The sequence below is a fragment of the Salmo trutta genome, chromosome 33 (assembly GCF_901001165.1).
Source record: "Salmo trutta chromosome 33, fSalTru1.1, whole genome shotgun sequence".
Lineage (NCBI taxonomy): Eukaryota > Metazoa > Chordata > Actinopteri > Salmoniformes > Salmonidae > Salmo > Salmo trutta.
In genome coordinates, this window is record NC_042989.1 from 569,281 (window position 1) to 585,930 (window position 16,650).

General features: G+C 43.2%; 1 protein-coding gene across 3 annotated transcripts in view; it reads left to right on the plus strand.

Moving 5' to 3' along the window:
* wdhd1 (WD repeat and HMG-box DNA binding protein 1) overlaps positions 1-16,650 on the plus strand; it is a 54,283-nt gene that overhangs the window by 20,471 nt on the left and 17,162 nt on the right. For 2 of the 3 annotated variants that reach the window (XM_029729343.1, XM_029729344.1), the window contains exons 10-17: positions 1,910-2,066; positions 2,448-2,637; positions 6,111-6,295; positions 6,580-6,764; positions 7,190-7,431; positions 7,624-7,761; positions 14,864-15,020; positions 15,691-15,805. In XM_029729343.1, the coding sequence (XP_029585203.1) occupies positions 1,910-2,066; positions 2,448-2,637; positions 6,111-6,295; positions 6,580-6,764; positions 7,190-7,431; positions 7,624-7,761; positions 14,864-15,020; positions 15,691-15,805 (1,369 nt within the window). The remainder of the gene's footprint in view (positions 1-1,909; positions 2,067-2,447; positions 2,638-6,110; positions 6,296-6,579; positions 6,765-7,189; positions 7,432-7,623; positions 7,762-14,863; positions 15,021-15,690; positions 15,806-16,650) is intronic. The other variant, XM_029729345.1, reaches the window with a different exon arrangement.

Sequence of the window (16,650 nt, forward strand, 5' to 3'; positions counted from 1 at the left end):
TGTGTGCCGTTTACAGCGTGCAGCAGAGGAAAAGTGTACAGACAAATGCCACAGTTTAAGCTATGCTACTAAAATGTTGCTTTGGTTTTTTAAAGTGTGACAATGAACAACCAGAAAACAAAACCTGCAACAAAACACCATGCAAAGAAGAAACATGTAGGCCTATTACAGCAATGTTTGCAGTAGCCTAGGCTGGCTGCTCAACTGCAATACATTTTGAGCAGTGGAAGCTGCTGAGGGGAGAATTGCTCATAATAAAGCTGGAATGGAATGGTATCGAAAACATGGTTTTCATGTGTTTGATACCATTCCATAAACTCCATTCCGTCCTTATGAGCCGTTCTCCCCTCAGCAGCCTTCACTGATTTTGAGTGCACCGTACAGCAATGCTGCGTTCAACCGAACCGGTGATCCATGCAATGCAAAAAAAATGCTAAATATGTTTAAATGTTTCAACAACCTATAGCTACGTTTTTGTTATTTGGAGTTATAAAATTACTTTTTGATTATGGTAGAAGCATATTATACAAATCTGCAAATATTTTCTCCTTTTGTTTTAATATGTTAATTCTACATACAGCATCCTGTGGGCATTATAAAGGGCCATATTTTTTTGTAATTAAACAATGGCCAGTTTGCATGTTTTTTCCTAGGCTATGTCTGGTTCACGAATTCATTGCGCTTTTTCTATATGGCCCTTGCGCTGATTTTAAGTTTGACACACATAGGCTAGCATATCTATTTATGTAGCTATTTATTTAGCAAGCTAAAAAACATGGAAGTCTTGTCATTGGACGAGTGGGTGAGTGACCGACTTTTCCCCCTCATATCGTTTTTAGGTGGCTACAGCTAGAGATGCAGTTGTCATTTCATTTTTTTGCTAGCAAGAAATGTGACTCAATTTGCTAGCTAGCTATGCTGAACTTGAACAACTGTTATCTACAGTTAGCTTATCTCGTAGTTGTCAATCAAATGTATTTGGCATCGATCAAATGGGTGGGCCGTCAAGTTCCCATTACAGCTGTCCAAACGGGCAATCTGCAGAAGACGAGCAGGCTACTATTCCCCATCGTTTATCAGTGCAATTTTGACGGCCAACTAGCTGAGAAAGTTTTGAAAGGGTTTATCTAATGTTCCCTCCTGTTCACGGGTCTGCATAGACTCCAGTCCTGGACAAGATGTTTTATTTACTGCAATATCTATTAATTGTCCAAACGCACGGTCACTATCCCGATTTTTCATATTGCTATAGAATTTTCACAAATGCCTTTACTATATGTTATTCTCAAACAGTCTATGAATTTATGGGAACATGAAAATTACCATATATCTAAGTGCTCACTTGTCAGATAATGTGATTCTTCCAGGGGGTAAGTATGAACATATTTTAATAATATTTCATGTTGCTAAAACTCTGTTCCACTTTTAATAGGCTTGCTATTGTTGCATGTCTCTATTGTCTTACAGTCAAAAGGTTATAGCCAATTATTGAACATTCTCCTGTAATAAAGCAGCTATTGTTGCACAATGGGCAATGACTGGCCTGTTAAAAGCACGTTTCACTCCAGTACCAGCTTTTTGAAGAGGTGCTCTTGTGCTGTCTGACCGGTGATGGGCTATTCCACTCCTCAAACTAGGTTCTCTGTATGCTGTGCGCGTGTGATAAATAAGATACATGACAACTAACAAAAATACACAAGTGCCAATTGAATTATGCAAATTATCTATAGACCGATAAGCATTATCGGTCAAATGTATTTTCTTATTTTAAAGGTTTACCGTTAACATCCCTAGTACAAATCGCGCTCCCCCCACACCACACATCTGACACTCCAGGTAGAACTAAATCCGATGCTCAAGTATTAGAAAGTTGAATCCACTGACATGGATTTTTTTGTCCATTCGGTAGGCAGACTCATGAGAAGGGCTACACTGTGTGTGGACTAGCTTGGCATCCCTCGGGTGGTCAAATAGCCTACACCGACACAGAGGGCTGTCTTGGCGTGCTGGATGGGCTCTCTTCTTCATCCTCTTCTTCCTCCACTGCGGCTGCAAAGAGTACCAAGGTGAGTCTCTGGTCTTACATGGAGGCTTCTCTATCCCACACAAATGTGCCACTGCTAACTCACTTCTAACCAATATTGGGATCGGTACACTTTAATACTGTCTGTTTGTTTGCAGAATTGACCCCAAACATGGTCTTCTTGGACCAGTTCATGTTGTGCTCGATCTGCTTAGTCTACAGAGCTAGGGTCAACGTTGATGCTATTAGTATTTGCCATGTTTCTTTGCTTCGTTCACCTCTATTTTAATAGAGATCTTGAGGTCCATTCCACAGTTTTATGTTATTTTTAAACCGTGATTGAACCAGGTTAGTAAGTCATTGAGAACAGGTAGTCTTTCCCAATAACATGCTGACTTTGGGAATGAGCTTTATTCTACTCTAGCAGGCTCCAGCCAGCTACGACGACCTTTTCGACGACGATGACGACGACAGACCCATGGACGAGGGTATCGGCGAGGGCACCCGTTCACCTGCCAAGAACCCCGGGGACGAGGACGATGACGACGACCTCATGCCTGCGACAGGGCGAGCACGGAACAGGAGTGCCTTCCTCGACGACGAGAACTCACTAGGTGAGAAAGCGATGTGCATCGTACATAGCTGATCAAACGTACATAGCATAACAAACTGTACAAGGCTATAAACAAGCAGCAAACCCTACACCCGGAGGCTACCTTTCTGGTTGCCGGCGATTTTAATTTGATGCCCAACTTCCATCAACACATCTCCAATGCCGCTAGGGGTGATAGTCCTAGACCACTGCTAGTCTACCCACAAGCAAGCATACAAGGCCCTCCCTCGTTTGCCATTTGGCAAATCGGATCATGACTCCGTACTCTTGCTTCCTGTTTACAAGCAGAAGCTGAAACAGAAAGTACCCGCGATTCGCTCTGTTGAGAAATGGTCACCAGAATCAGAGGTTATGCTACAGGACTGCTTTGCTATGTTTCACCTCCATCACCGGCTTCATTCGAAAAAATGCATCGGCAAAGTTGTACCCACGGTGAGGGTTCCCGCCTTTCCCATTCAAAAGCCCTAGATTAACACTGAGGTTGGCGCTAAACTAAAGGGCAGGGCTACCGCACACAGAGCACACTGATGCTACGATCGTAGACAGGAATAAGTACAAGAAGGCCTGCTATGACCTCCACAGAGTCATCAAATGAGCAAAAGGACCAAAAGAACAATTATAGGAATAAGGTGGAATCATATTACACAGGCTCCGACACCCATCGCATGTGGCAGGGGCTACAGTCCATTACAGATTACAAAGGATTATTTATTAATTTAACATTTTCTTTAACCCGGAAGAGCTCATTGAGCGTCCTGGCCAAGATAGGCAGCACCAAGTCATTACACAATTAGACAGACATGGAAAAACTACAAGTAATCTAGTTAAAAACATAGAAATCGCAGAAGTGTAACAGCAACACAAAACAGCAAATGAAAACATTGACAGGTCAAGGAATCAGCCTCAAAATCCTTTGTCAATGATTTTAGTTCTTCAAGTTTAAAACTATTTTGTAAGACGTTTCAAGCCGATTGTGCAGAGTACATAAAAGCCCTTTTACCAAATTAATTTAGGACATTTGGAACAGTAAGCAGGATAAGGTCCTGCAATCAGAGTACCCACCACATTTCTGAAGAAAAAAAAATACCCAAATTAAAATGGTAGTAAACACAAAATGGCTTTGTAAATAAATGTATACCAGTGACTAGAGAAGGCCAGCCAACAAGGATCCATTTTCAGTTTGAATTATATCTTAGCCCAAACAATTCATCAAGGCTGACCTGACTCCGTTCCAGTGGTATATACAGTGCAGTAGAGCGTAAGGGTTTTACAGTTTTAAAATAAATCTCAATGCGCCATGGTAAAGGGTGTCAATTGATCTCAAACACTGAGCAACAAAATATCACCATAGTCTAGTATAGGCATAAATGTAGCTGATACTAGCCTCCTGACTTCAAAAGGAAAAACAGGCCTTATTCCTAAAATAAAATCCCTACTATAGCTTAAATTTGTTTGTAATTTGTTGAATATGCAATTTAAAAGAGGCCGTCATCAATTAAAATTCAAAGATATTTATGAGGTTACAGCCTCAGTCTCATTGCCCTGACAGGTAGTAATAGGTGAAAGGTCTTTTTCTTGCTTTAGAAAAAAACATTTAGTTTTTTGTGGATAAGCTTCAATTGACACAAGGTATGTTGAACAGTACAAAAAGCAGTTTGCAAGTTCTGATAAGCTTTTGTGAGAGACGAGGCACAACAATAAATAACAGTATCAGCATAAAAGTAGGCTTGCGCATTTTGTCAATTTGTCAAAATGATTTATATAAATAGTGAATAAGAGGGGACCAAGTACAAAGCCCTGGGGCACAGCATTAGACAATTTAACAGAAATAAGCCCATCAAATTGAGTGCACTATCAGATAGTTAGCAAACCATGCAACTGCATGCTTAGAAAGACCTACGCTTGACAATCTCTGCCTCAGTATAGCATGATCAACTGTATCAAAAGCCTTAGAGATCAATAAAAAGTGAGACACAGTGCCTCTCTGTGGTGGTTAATTTCTTTACTATCAAATGAGGAGAGACAAACATATCACACAAGTCAGAGTCATATTTCAACTCAGTCTTTATTCACTTATTAATAAGGGAGCAGGTCAATACAACATACACAAAATGAATCGATTGAGTGATGGCAGGTTGACGAGTCACCCTCAGGTGATTCGTTAAGAGCCCAGAGACAAAGGTACAAATGTATTTTATAGCAAAGATACACCCCCTTCAGTCTACATGACGAACAACAGATGTATGGAATGAGTCACAAGGTTAAGATTTGTTCTCATTGTGTAGAAACCAGAGTCTGGCCCTGGGGTCATCTCTCCCTGGTACCATATAGAACAGAAACATTAACTCATGCTCTGGAATGTGGTATCACCCAAAGACATCGTAAATCTGTCGGTGTTAAATCTGAGGCCCACTTTCAGTTCACACAGACACAATAGAGTTACAAGAACCCTCTATTGAAGCTGTTGAACAGCTTCTATCCCCAAGTAACCCGACTGAAAAATAGTTAACAAAATAGCAACACGTACAGAGTTTACTTCGTATCTTCATTGACCTTTTATTTCAATATTTGCACTCTATTTTCTTGTCTCTATTCACACTCACAGGTCCCTACACACTCACACACACTGTCAATCCAGCACACAAACACTCACTCCATCATTTGCTCACTCACACATAATATGCACATTTATACTGACTCTACACTTTTGCACACCCGCTCACATGCAAGCTGCTGCTACTCTGTTTCTCTTATATCCTGTTTCCTAGTCCCCTTAACCCTATACATATCTACCTCGTCATTAAATAAAGGTGAAATAAAATAAAATAAAAATCACTCCAGTATCACCGCACATGTAAATATGGTATTGGAACCTAATTTAAATATTTCCTCTATATAGTGCGCTTACTTTATGTATTTCATATTTCTTATGTTTTTTTTCTAGTAATACATTGTTATTGCATTGTTGGGTTTTGAGTTGGCAAGAAAGGCATATTCACTGTACTTGTGCATGTGACATTGAAACTATCCCATGAGGGCTTTGCCATAGAATTTAAAGATGGAATCCGCATTAGTGGAAATGGTACCACTGTTTGCCCCCAGCACTTTTGTTATTGTTTTGTTGACGAAACTGATTTGAGCAGCAGGGTAAAAATATTGCAGTACATATTCTGTTGTTCTAATGCAGTGCAATGATGTCTTAGGGGGAAGGAAAATGTGTTTGTTGTTTGCATTAACTTATTTTTGTTGTTGTAATATCCCAAACGGACGTGGCAGTTTCACCATTAAGGATTCCAGCTTTAATTGTGGGAAAGTCACTGAAACGATACATCGCATCAATTTTACCAAAGTAGTCTTGAATCTTATTAACAAGTACATACATTTCTCTTTCCTTGTCATCCTAATTCAAGACTGGGATCCCTTAAACATTTGAGCATCACTGAGCTGTATTGCATGTGATCCCATTTACCACAGACACAGGCTCGCTCAAACAGGGGCTGGATAAGTTTGTTGATGATGATGATGCGGGCAGCGCCATAGTGCCCCCCGCTGCCGTGGCTGCTCCCCTCCGGCCCGTCTATGACGGGCCAATGCCCACCCCACCACAGAAGGCCTTCCAGCCAGGCTCCACCCCGGCACACCTCATGCACCGCTTCATGGTGAGAGCCAGCCCACACAACTCAGGCTTTACTCTTGCCTGAAAAGTTTATATTAATGATGTTCCAGGTTGTATTATTTTAAAAGTTGATGGTTTTGTATAAATATAGGAAATAATACGTTTCATGAATTGTCTAGAGATGTACTTACATGCCCTATTAAAGGGACATTGCAATCCAAAGATCAACTTGTTTGTCGGATAGTTTCAGTCCTCAAAAGTAGTCGAAGTGAGTTATCCACAAAGCCGTCTAACCCAGAGATAATTTTTCTGTACTCCTTCTGTCAGATGTGGAACTCGGTGGGAATCGTGCGCGGCTACAATGACGACCAGGACAACGCCATTGATGTGGAGTTCCACGACACAGCTGTGCACCATGCCATGCATCTCACCAACTCCCTGGGCCACACCGTTGCAGACCTCTCCCAGGAGGCCGTGCTGCTTGCCTGCCCCGGCACCGACGAGCTCGCCAGGTAGACTACATATCTAAAGGCCGCTACACACTTCAAACAGACAGAGCATCTTTTTCACATGTATTTCTACGTACTTTTGTGTGGCTCACATTTTAGAACGGACTGTATACGACGTTCTGTTTGCGTGAAGTTTTTAATGGCCTTAACTGGGACATTTAGATATTAGCTATTCATGTTTCTGGGGATATTTTCCCACATGAGCCTTGCCTGAGTTTTATTAGCCAAACTGGTTCTCGACCAACTTTGCATCTTGAAGGATTAAAAAGGGAAATCAATTTTGATGTTCCCAATTCTATCGTGAAAGATCCCTTCCTATTGGCACCACAATCTAGCGAAGACACTGAAATTGATTACCTGTTTTTTTCAATCGGAACCTAAGCCGCTTCACTGTATCTCTCTCTCCCCTCCCTTCTTCCCCTCCACAGTAAGCTCCAGTGCCTTCACTTCTCATCGTGGGACACCAACAAGGAGTGGATGGTGGATCTGCCCAAGGGGGAGGACGTGCGGGCCCTATGCCTGGGCCAGGGCTGGGCGGCGGCTGCCACCAGTGCCCTCATGCTGCGGCTCTTCTCCATCGGAGGGGTGCAGAGGGAGCTGTTCAGCCTGCCCGGACCCGTGGTCTGCATGGCTGGGCACGGGGAGCAACTGCTCATCGTCTACCACCGAGGTAGGACACGTGTGCATGTGTGCTGTCACACACAGACGGACCTACACACAAACTAATGCACAGAGAAAACGAGCATCAGATGCTAAACAGAGTCCCACTCCTCTTAGAAGCATAATGACGGGTAATGATGTTCAATGTAGCTCTACTTCTGAGAAGGCGTATCTAACCGCTATTGTGTTTGTCTGTCCTCAGGCACAGGGTTTGACGGAGAACAGGCCCTAGGGGTCCAGCTGCTGCAGTTTGGACACAAAAGACGGCAGGTTATCCACGGGGAGCCCCTCCCCCTCTCCCGCAAATCTCACCTATCATGGTTAGGCTTCACAGCCGAGGGTGAGTCAGGCCATGCCTCCTCTCAAATGCTGGCTGCTGTTGGGGTGTGTTCAGTAGACACCAAACGGGAGACTCTTTGAAAAGTGATGTGCAAAAGATTGTAGAATGAAGTTGACTCTGTACATTGACCTAAGATCAGTTTGGCATTTTCCACACTGATGGTTAAGGTAAGGATTAGGGCTTAATATTTTCCCAGAAGTCTACATATTTTCCTTCCCGAGAAAATTGCAACAATTGGAGTAATATCCCAGTATTCCTGTTCAAACCAGAAATGCTTTTAAAAGCAAATAATACCAGCAAAGAAAATCGGACATAATTATACCACTGTAAATGGAGAAATATGGACAGGAATCTGGTTTATGGTTTCTTGTTGTATTTGTCACAATTTAATCAACTCAAAGTTCTGTCAAAGTCAACACACAATTTGTTGATGTAGCCTAGTTTAAATGTAGACCTAAAATATTATGAGGTTATTAGCCTACAGCCTAGTGAAAATTACATTTGTTTTAGCTTACCTTTGGCTGAAAGAAGTCAGCCAGCTTGTTGGCCCTTTTCTCTCCCCTTGCACCTGGCTATCAGGGGGATTTCGGAAGGTTGTGGCTGTTTTTACTTTACCGCTTATTGTGGTGACTTTGTCACGGGGCACATCCGATTCTCCGCTAAACAAACCGACAAGCAAATAGGCCTGGTAGCGGAGATATAGCACCATGGATAGCACCGCGGTTGATCAAGTCCCCGGGAATCTGGTGAGTCAAGCCTGTGCCCTACTTTTAATTATTGTCCCATGATGTTTCAAATGTCTATTTCCTCAAGCGTGTCTGTGGACACAATGTACAGCCATTTTGTTAACAGCGAGTAGCTGCAGTTTACATTTTGATCCTCTGCCAGTTCCACAAAGATAGTTTGGAGATTTGTGAATGTGACATGGAGGTTGCCTACAGTAAATGCGTTGAGAGGTCGCGTGTAGCCTATATGATGGTCAGCAATGCAGTTTATAGAAGTCATGCAAGTAAGTTTTCTATTAGGGACTTTACGTTGAGTAGGCAAAATATGGTAGGTGGCTGACGTTGTGATGACTGGTCTAATGTAGGCTATGAATGAAGCCAGAATTGATATGCCTGGTTCATGCATGCAGCTATTCACACATGCATATTTTGTATTTTTGCGTCAGTTTTTCAATGATGGGTAGGCTACTTCGTTTTATAGAGGATCATCAAATTAATATGAGCAGCTAAGAAATATAAGAACACTTATTTCACTCCACTCATCAACCACTTTTTGAGGAGCATGCTCTCGCTGTGCGACAGGTGACGTTTTGCCCAAACTCTCTATGCCACGGGCTCTCCAACCCTGAACCAATAGCATGGCCTAGGACTAAACGTTCTCTCCTAGACTCATGGATAGACATTTTGGAACGTAGCATAAGGCAAACAGTCCATCCAGTATGCTTAATAATACAGTCAACAATCAAAGGCTAGGCCAATTATTTATCAAAGACATCATAAATCTGTTTTGTTTTTCTACCATGCATAATATGCGGGAGTCTATGTACTGTATAACAGCTCAATCATCATTTTAATTCAGATAATTGTTTCGGCCTTGGGCTCATCCTAACCAACTTGCCCTCTAAATACATCTCTGCTGTTTTCAACCAAGATCTCAGCGATCACTGCCTCATTGCCTGCATCCGTAATGGGTCAACGGTCAAACGACCTCTACTCATCACTGTCAAACGCTCCCTGAAACACTTCAGCGAGCAGGCCTTTCTAATCGACCTGGCCCGGGTATCCTGGAAGGATATTGACCTCATCCCTTCAGTAGAGGATGCCTGGTTATTTTTTTTTTTAAATGACTTCCTCACCATCTTAAATAAGCATGCCCCATTCAAGAAATGTAGAACCAGGAACAGATATAGCCCTTGGTTCTCTCCAGACCTGACTGCCCTTAACCAACACAAAACATCCTGTGGTGTTCTGCATTAGCATCGAACAGCCCCCGTGATATGAACTTTTCAGGGAAGATAGAAACCAATAAACACAGGCAATTAGAAATGCCAAGGCTAGCTTTTTCAAGCCGAAATGTACTTCCTGCAAAGAAACTCAAAAAAGTTCTGGGACACTGTAAAGTCCTTGGAGAATAAGAGCACCACCTCCCAGCTGCCCACTGCACTGAGGATAGGAAACTCTGTCACCACCGATAAATCTACTATAATTGAGAATTTTAATAAGCATTTTTCTATGGCTGGCCATGCTTTCCACCTGGTTACCCCTACCCCGGTCAACAGCACTGCACCCCCCACAGCAACTCGCCCAAGCCTTCCCCATTTCTCCTTCTCCCAAATCCAGTCAGCTGATGTTCTGAAAGAGCTGCAAAATCTGGACCCCTACAAATCAGCCGGGCTAGACAATCTGGACCCTTTCTTTCTAAAATTATCTGCTGAAATTGTTGCAACCCCTATTACTAGCCTGTTCAACCTCTCTTTCGTGTCATCTGAGATTCCCAAAGATTGGAAAGCAGCTCCGGTCATCCCCCTCTTCAAAGGGGGGGACACTCTTGACCCAAACTGCTACAGACCTATATCTATCCTACCCTGCCTTTCTAAAGTCTTCGAAAGCCAAGTCAACAAACAGATTACCGACCATTTCGAATCCCACCGCACCTTCTCCGCTATGCAATCTGGGTTCAGAGCTGGTCATGGGTGCACCTCAGCCACACTCAAGGTCCTAAACGATATCTTAACCGCCATCGATGATAACAATACTGTGCAGCCGTATTCATTGACCTGGCCAAGGCTCTTAAATACAAGTAAAACTAAATGCATGCTCTTCAACCGATCGCTGCCTGCACCTGCCCGCCCGTCCAGCATCACTACTCTGGACGGTTCTGACTTAGAATATGTGGACAACTACAAATACCTAGGTGTCTGGTTAGACTGTAAACTCTCCTTCCAGACTCACATCAAACATCTCCAATCCAAAGTTAAATCTAGAATTGGCTTCCTATTTCGCAACACAGCATCCTTCACTCATGCTGCCAAACATACCCTCGTAAAACTGACCATCCTACCGATCCTCGACTTCTGCAATGTTATTTACAAAATAGCCTCCAATACCCTTCTCAATAAATTGGATGCAGTCTATCACAGTGCCATCTGTTTTGTCACCAAAGCCCCATACACTACCCACCACTGCGACCTGTACGCTCTCGTTGGCTGGCCCTCGCTTCATACTCGTCGCCAAACCCAGTGGCTCCAGGTCATCTACAAGACCCTGCTAGGTAAAGTTCCCCCTTATCACCAGCTCGCTGGTCACCATAGCAGCACCCACCTGTAGCACGCGCTACAGCAGGTATAACTCTCTGGTCAACCCCAAAGCCAATTCCTCCTTTGGCCGCCTCTGCTGCCAATGACTGGAACGAACTACAGAAATCTCTGAAACTGGAAACACTTATCTCCCTCACTAGCTTTAAGCACCAGCTGTCAGAGCAGCTCACAGATTACTGCACCTGTACATAGCCCATCTATAATTTAGCCCAAACAACTACCGTTATTTCCGGACTATTAAGCTCACCTGAATATAAGCTGCACCCACTGAATTAAAAAAACAAATATTATTTTGAACATAAATTAGCCGCACATGTCTATAAGCCGCAGGTGCCTACCGGTACATTGAAACAAATTAACTTTACACAGGCTTTAACGAAACACGGCTTGTAACAAAAATAAATAGGCTTTAACAAAACACGGCTTGTAACAAAAATAAATAGGCTTTAACGAAACACGGCTTGTAACAAAAAATCTAAAATTAGCAGTAAGCTTTAGTTGTCTTTTTGCACTGAGTCAATTCCTCACGCTGCTGTTTCCAACATCTTATCATTGACTCATTAACACCAAGCTCCCGTGCAGCAGCTCTATTTCCTTTTCCAACAGCCAGATCAATCGCCTTTAACTTGAAAGCTGCATCATATGCATTTCTCCGTGTCTTTGCCATGATGAGGGTGACAAAATGACTACCGTAATTAGAATGATGGGAAGTTTGAGAGCGCTCGATTTAATCTAAACAGTAAACTAAAAAGTTGTTTGACCGTAACCCGTTCGGCAATTTTATTGGTCTAATGAAAGCTTCATGCCGCTAAAAAACTGAGCACGTCACAGAATGTGTTTTTTTGGAGGAGAAAAAATTTGAAAGCGGGAAAAATCCATATATTAGCTGCGTCATTGTTTAAGCCGCGAGGTTCAAAGCCTGGGAAAAAAGTTGCGGCTTATATTCCGGAATTTACGCTTCCGGAATTTACGGTACCTCTTCCCCCACTGTATTTATTTATTTATTTTGCTCCTTTGCACCCCATTATTTCTATTTCTACTTTGCACTTTCTTCCACTGCAAATCTACTATTCCAGTGTTTTACTTGCTATATTGTATTTAAAAATCAAATCAAATGTAATTGTTACATTCACATGGTTAGCAGATGTTAATGCAAGTGTAGCGAAATGCTTGTGCTTCTAGTTCTGACCATGCAGTTATATCTAACAAGTAATCTACCAATTCCTCAACAACTACCTTGTACACAAGTGTAAAGGAATGAATACGAATAAGTACATAAAAATAAATGAGTGATGGCCGAACGGCATAGGCAAGATGCAGTAGATGGTATAGAGTACAGTATATACATATGAGATGAGTAATGTAGGTTCTGAAAACATTATATAAAGTGGCATTGTTTAAAGTGGCTAGTGATACATCTAATTACATCAAGATGGCTAGATGCAGTAGATGGTATGGCGTACAGTATATACATATGAGATGAATAATGTAGGTTATGTAAACATTATCTAATATAAATAATATAAAGTGGCAAGTGATAAATTGATTACATCGATTTTGCCATTATTAAAGTGGGTGGAGTTGAGTCAGTATGTTGGCAGCAGCCACTCAATGTTAGTGATGGCTGTTTAACAGTCTGATGGCCTTGAGATATAAGCTGTTTTTCAGTCTCTCGGTTCCAGCTTTGATGCACCTGTACTGACCTCGCCTTCTGGATGATAGCGGGGTGAACAGGCAGTGGCTCGGGTGGTTGCTGTCCTTGATGATCTTTTTGGCCTTCCTGTGACATCGGGTGGTGTAGGTGTCCTGGAGGGCAGGTAGTTTGCACCCGGTGATGCGTTGTGCAGACCTCACTACCCTCTGGAGAGCCTTCCGGTTATGGGCGGAGCAGCTGCCGTACCAGGCGGTGATACAGCCGACAGGATGCTCTCGATTGTGCATCTGTAAAGGTTTGTGAGTGTTTTTGGTGACAAGCCGAATTTCTTCAGCCTCCTGAGGTTGAAGAGGCGCTGCTGCGCCTTCTTCACCACGCTGTCTGTGTGGGTGGACCATTTCAATTTGTCCGTGATGTGTACGCCGAGGAACTTAAAACTCTGCACCCTCTCCACTACTGTCCCGTCAATGTAGATAGTGGGCTGCTCCCTCTGCTGTTTCCTGAAGTCCACAATCATCTCTTTTGTTTTGTTGACATTGAGTGCGAGGTTATTTTCCTGACACCACACTCCGAGGGCCCTCACTTCCTCCCTGTAGGCCGTCTCGTTGTTGTTGGTAATCAAGCCTACCACTGTAGTGTCGTCTGCAAACTTGATGATTGAGTTGGATGCGTGCATGGCCACGCAGTCGTGGGTGAACAGGGAGTACAGAAGAGGGCTGAGAATGCACCCTTGTGGGGACCCAGGGTCTCGAGCTTAATGACGAGTTTGGAGGGTACTATGGTGTTAAATGCTGAGCTGTAATCGATGAACAGCATTCTTACATAGGTATTCCTCTTGTCCAGATGGGTTAGGGCAGTGTGCAGTGTGATGGCGATTGCTTTGTCTGTGGACCTTTTGGGTCGGTAAGCAAATTGGAATGGGTCTAGGGTGTCAGGTAGGCTGGAGGTGATATGGTCCTTGACTAGTCTCTCAAAGCACTTCATGATGACGGAAGTGAGTGCTACAGGGCGGTAGTCATTTAGCTCAGTTACCTTAGCTTTCTTGGGAACAGGAACAATTGTGGCCCTCTTGAAGCATGACAGCAGACTGAGATAAGGATTGATTGAATATGTCTGTAAACACACCAGCCAGCTGGTCTGCGCATGCTCTGAGGAAGCGTCTGGGCCTGCAGCCTTGCGAGGGTTAACACGTTTAAATGTTTTGTTCACGTTGGCTGCAGTGAAGGAGAGCCCACAGGTTTTGGTAGCGGGCCGTGTTCGTGGCACTGTATTGTCCTCAAAGCGAGCAAAAAACTTGTTTAGTCTGTCTGGGAGCAAGGCATTGTGATCCGCGACGGGGCTGGTTTTTCTTTTGTAGTCTGTGATTGACTGTAGACCCTGCCGCATACCTCTCGTGTCTGAGCCGTTGAATTGCGACTCCACTTTGTCTCTGTACTGACGCTTAGCTTGTTTGATTGCCTTGCGAAGGGTGCTACACTGTTTATATTTACTTCGCCACCATGGCCTTTTTTTGCCTTTACCTCCCTTATCTCACCTCATTTGCTCGCTTTGTATATAGACTTATTTTTCTACTATGTTATTGACTGTATGTTTGTTTTACTCCATGTGTAACTCTGTGTTGTTGTATGTGTCAAACTGCTTTGCTTTATCTTGGCCAGGTCGGAATTGTAAATGAGAACTTGTTCTCAACTAGCCTACCTGGTTAAATAAAGGTGAAATAAATAAATAAAAATAAAAAATAAGCCTATGTGTATGCATACTGTAAGCTCTAATATGCATATGGGTGTTTTGAATTAATCAACACCTTAGAAAGCTGTCCATTTCATTGTGTTAGGCTTTGAAACATCTACAATGACCATGTTTTACACTCCATTTCAACCTGCTGTTGAACTGAGTCGTTTGCAAGTTGGGTATTACCAAAGACGAAGCATGTCCATGACTCATGACTGCCGTTGTGGCGGGAATACAATCACCACAACAGCCCTAGGCACAGATCTAGGATCAGCCTGCTCTCCCCAGAGCCTTACCTTAACCATCAGTGGGGAAAACACCAAACTGATCAGTGTACAGAGCCAACTTCATTCTACAATCTCTTGCACATCACTTATTCATCACTTGTTTTCCAGGAACCCCATGCTTCATCGACTCTGAGGGCGTGGTGCGCCTGCTAAACCGCTCCTTGGGAAACATGTGGACACCTGTGTGTAACACCAGGGACAACTGCAAGGGCAAGTCAGACCACTACTGGGTGGTGGGAGTGCATGAGAACCCCCAGCAGCTCAGGTAAAGCGGTTGTTTCTCTTTGCTTATTTGAGCTGTTCTTGCTATAATATGGACTTGGTCTTTTACCAAATAGGACTATCTTCTGTATACCACCCCTACCTTGTGACAGTACAACTGATTGATTGGCTCAGACGCATTAAGAAGGGAAGAAATTCCACAAATGAACTTTTTAACCAGACACACCTGTTAATTAAAATGCATTCCAGGTGACTTCCTCATGCACCTGGTTGAGACAATGCCAAGAGTGTTCAAAGCTCTCAAGGCAAAGGGTGGCTACTTTGAAGAATATAATATATATTTTGATTTGTTTAGCACATTTTTGGTTACTACGTGATCGAATATGTGTTTCATAGTTTTGATGTCTTCACTATTATTCTACAATGTAGAAAATAATACAAATCAAGAAAAACCCTTGAATGATTAGGTGTGTCCAAACTTTTGACTAGTACTGTACGTGTGCCAGGGGCAGCGGCTTAGACTGGTAGACCACCCACGTTGTTTTCTTTTCTACCTGGTAGCTAATTAATCAATTTATGTCACTGATTGCCCTGATGAGATGGAGAGAGAATGAAAAACAGCAGGACTCTGGCCCTCGAAGACCCGGTAATAGGAAATGAAGAGGTTGTGTTAATTCTATAATTAATCCATCTCGTCATCTTCTTTCCTCCAGGTGTATCCCATGTAAAGGGTCCCGGTATCCCCCCACGTTGCCCAGGCCTGCTGTGGCCGTCCTTCCCTTCAAGCTGCCTCTCTGTCAGACCACTACAGAGAAGGGCCAGATGGAGGTCAGTAAGGCTGAGGGCCAGATGGGAGGTCAGTAAGGCTGAGGGCCAGATGGGAGGTCAGTAAGGCTGAGGGCCAGATGGGAGGTCAGTAAGGCTGAGGGCCAGATGGGAGGTCAGTAAGGCCAACATTTACAGTCCATGCTATGCTATTCCAGTCAGCTCAGCCTTTGGAGAGACACTGCCTACCTAGAGCTTTATAGTTGATCTATTGGGTTGTTTGAGTGTCAATGCTTGAGCTACCATTGCAGCTATTTAGAACCTGCAAATAGCCTTTAAACAGAAATGTCCTTGAATATTTCTTTGATATATGACCCTGTATACATACACTTATGGGTAACTGATAAAATAAAGGAAACACCAACGTAGTGTCTTATTGGGCGTTGGGCCACCACGAGCCACCAGAACTAGTTCAATGCACCTTGGTATAGAGTACAAGTGTCTGGAACTCTATTGGAGGGATGCGACACCATTCTTACTTGTGAAATTCCATCATTTTGTGTGTTGTTGATGGTGGTGGAAAACGCTGTCTCAGGGACCACTCCAGAATCTCCTGTAAGTGTTCTATTGGGTTGAGATCTGGTTACTGAGATGGCCAAGGCATATTGTTTACATTGTTTTCGTGCGCATCAAACCATTCCTTACCCCGTGGATGGGGGCATTGTCATCCTGGAAGAGACCACTCCAATCAGGATATAAAATGATTCACCATAGGTTGAAGATGATCACTCAGAATGTGTATTTATTGGTGTTTACCTTGCCCTCTTAAGGGGTTGAGTGGACCTAAACCATGCCAGGGAAATGCAACCCACACCATAAGAGCTGCCAGAACCTTCATTTACTCAAGT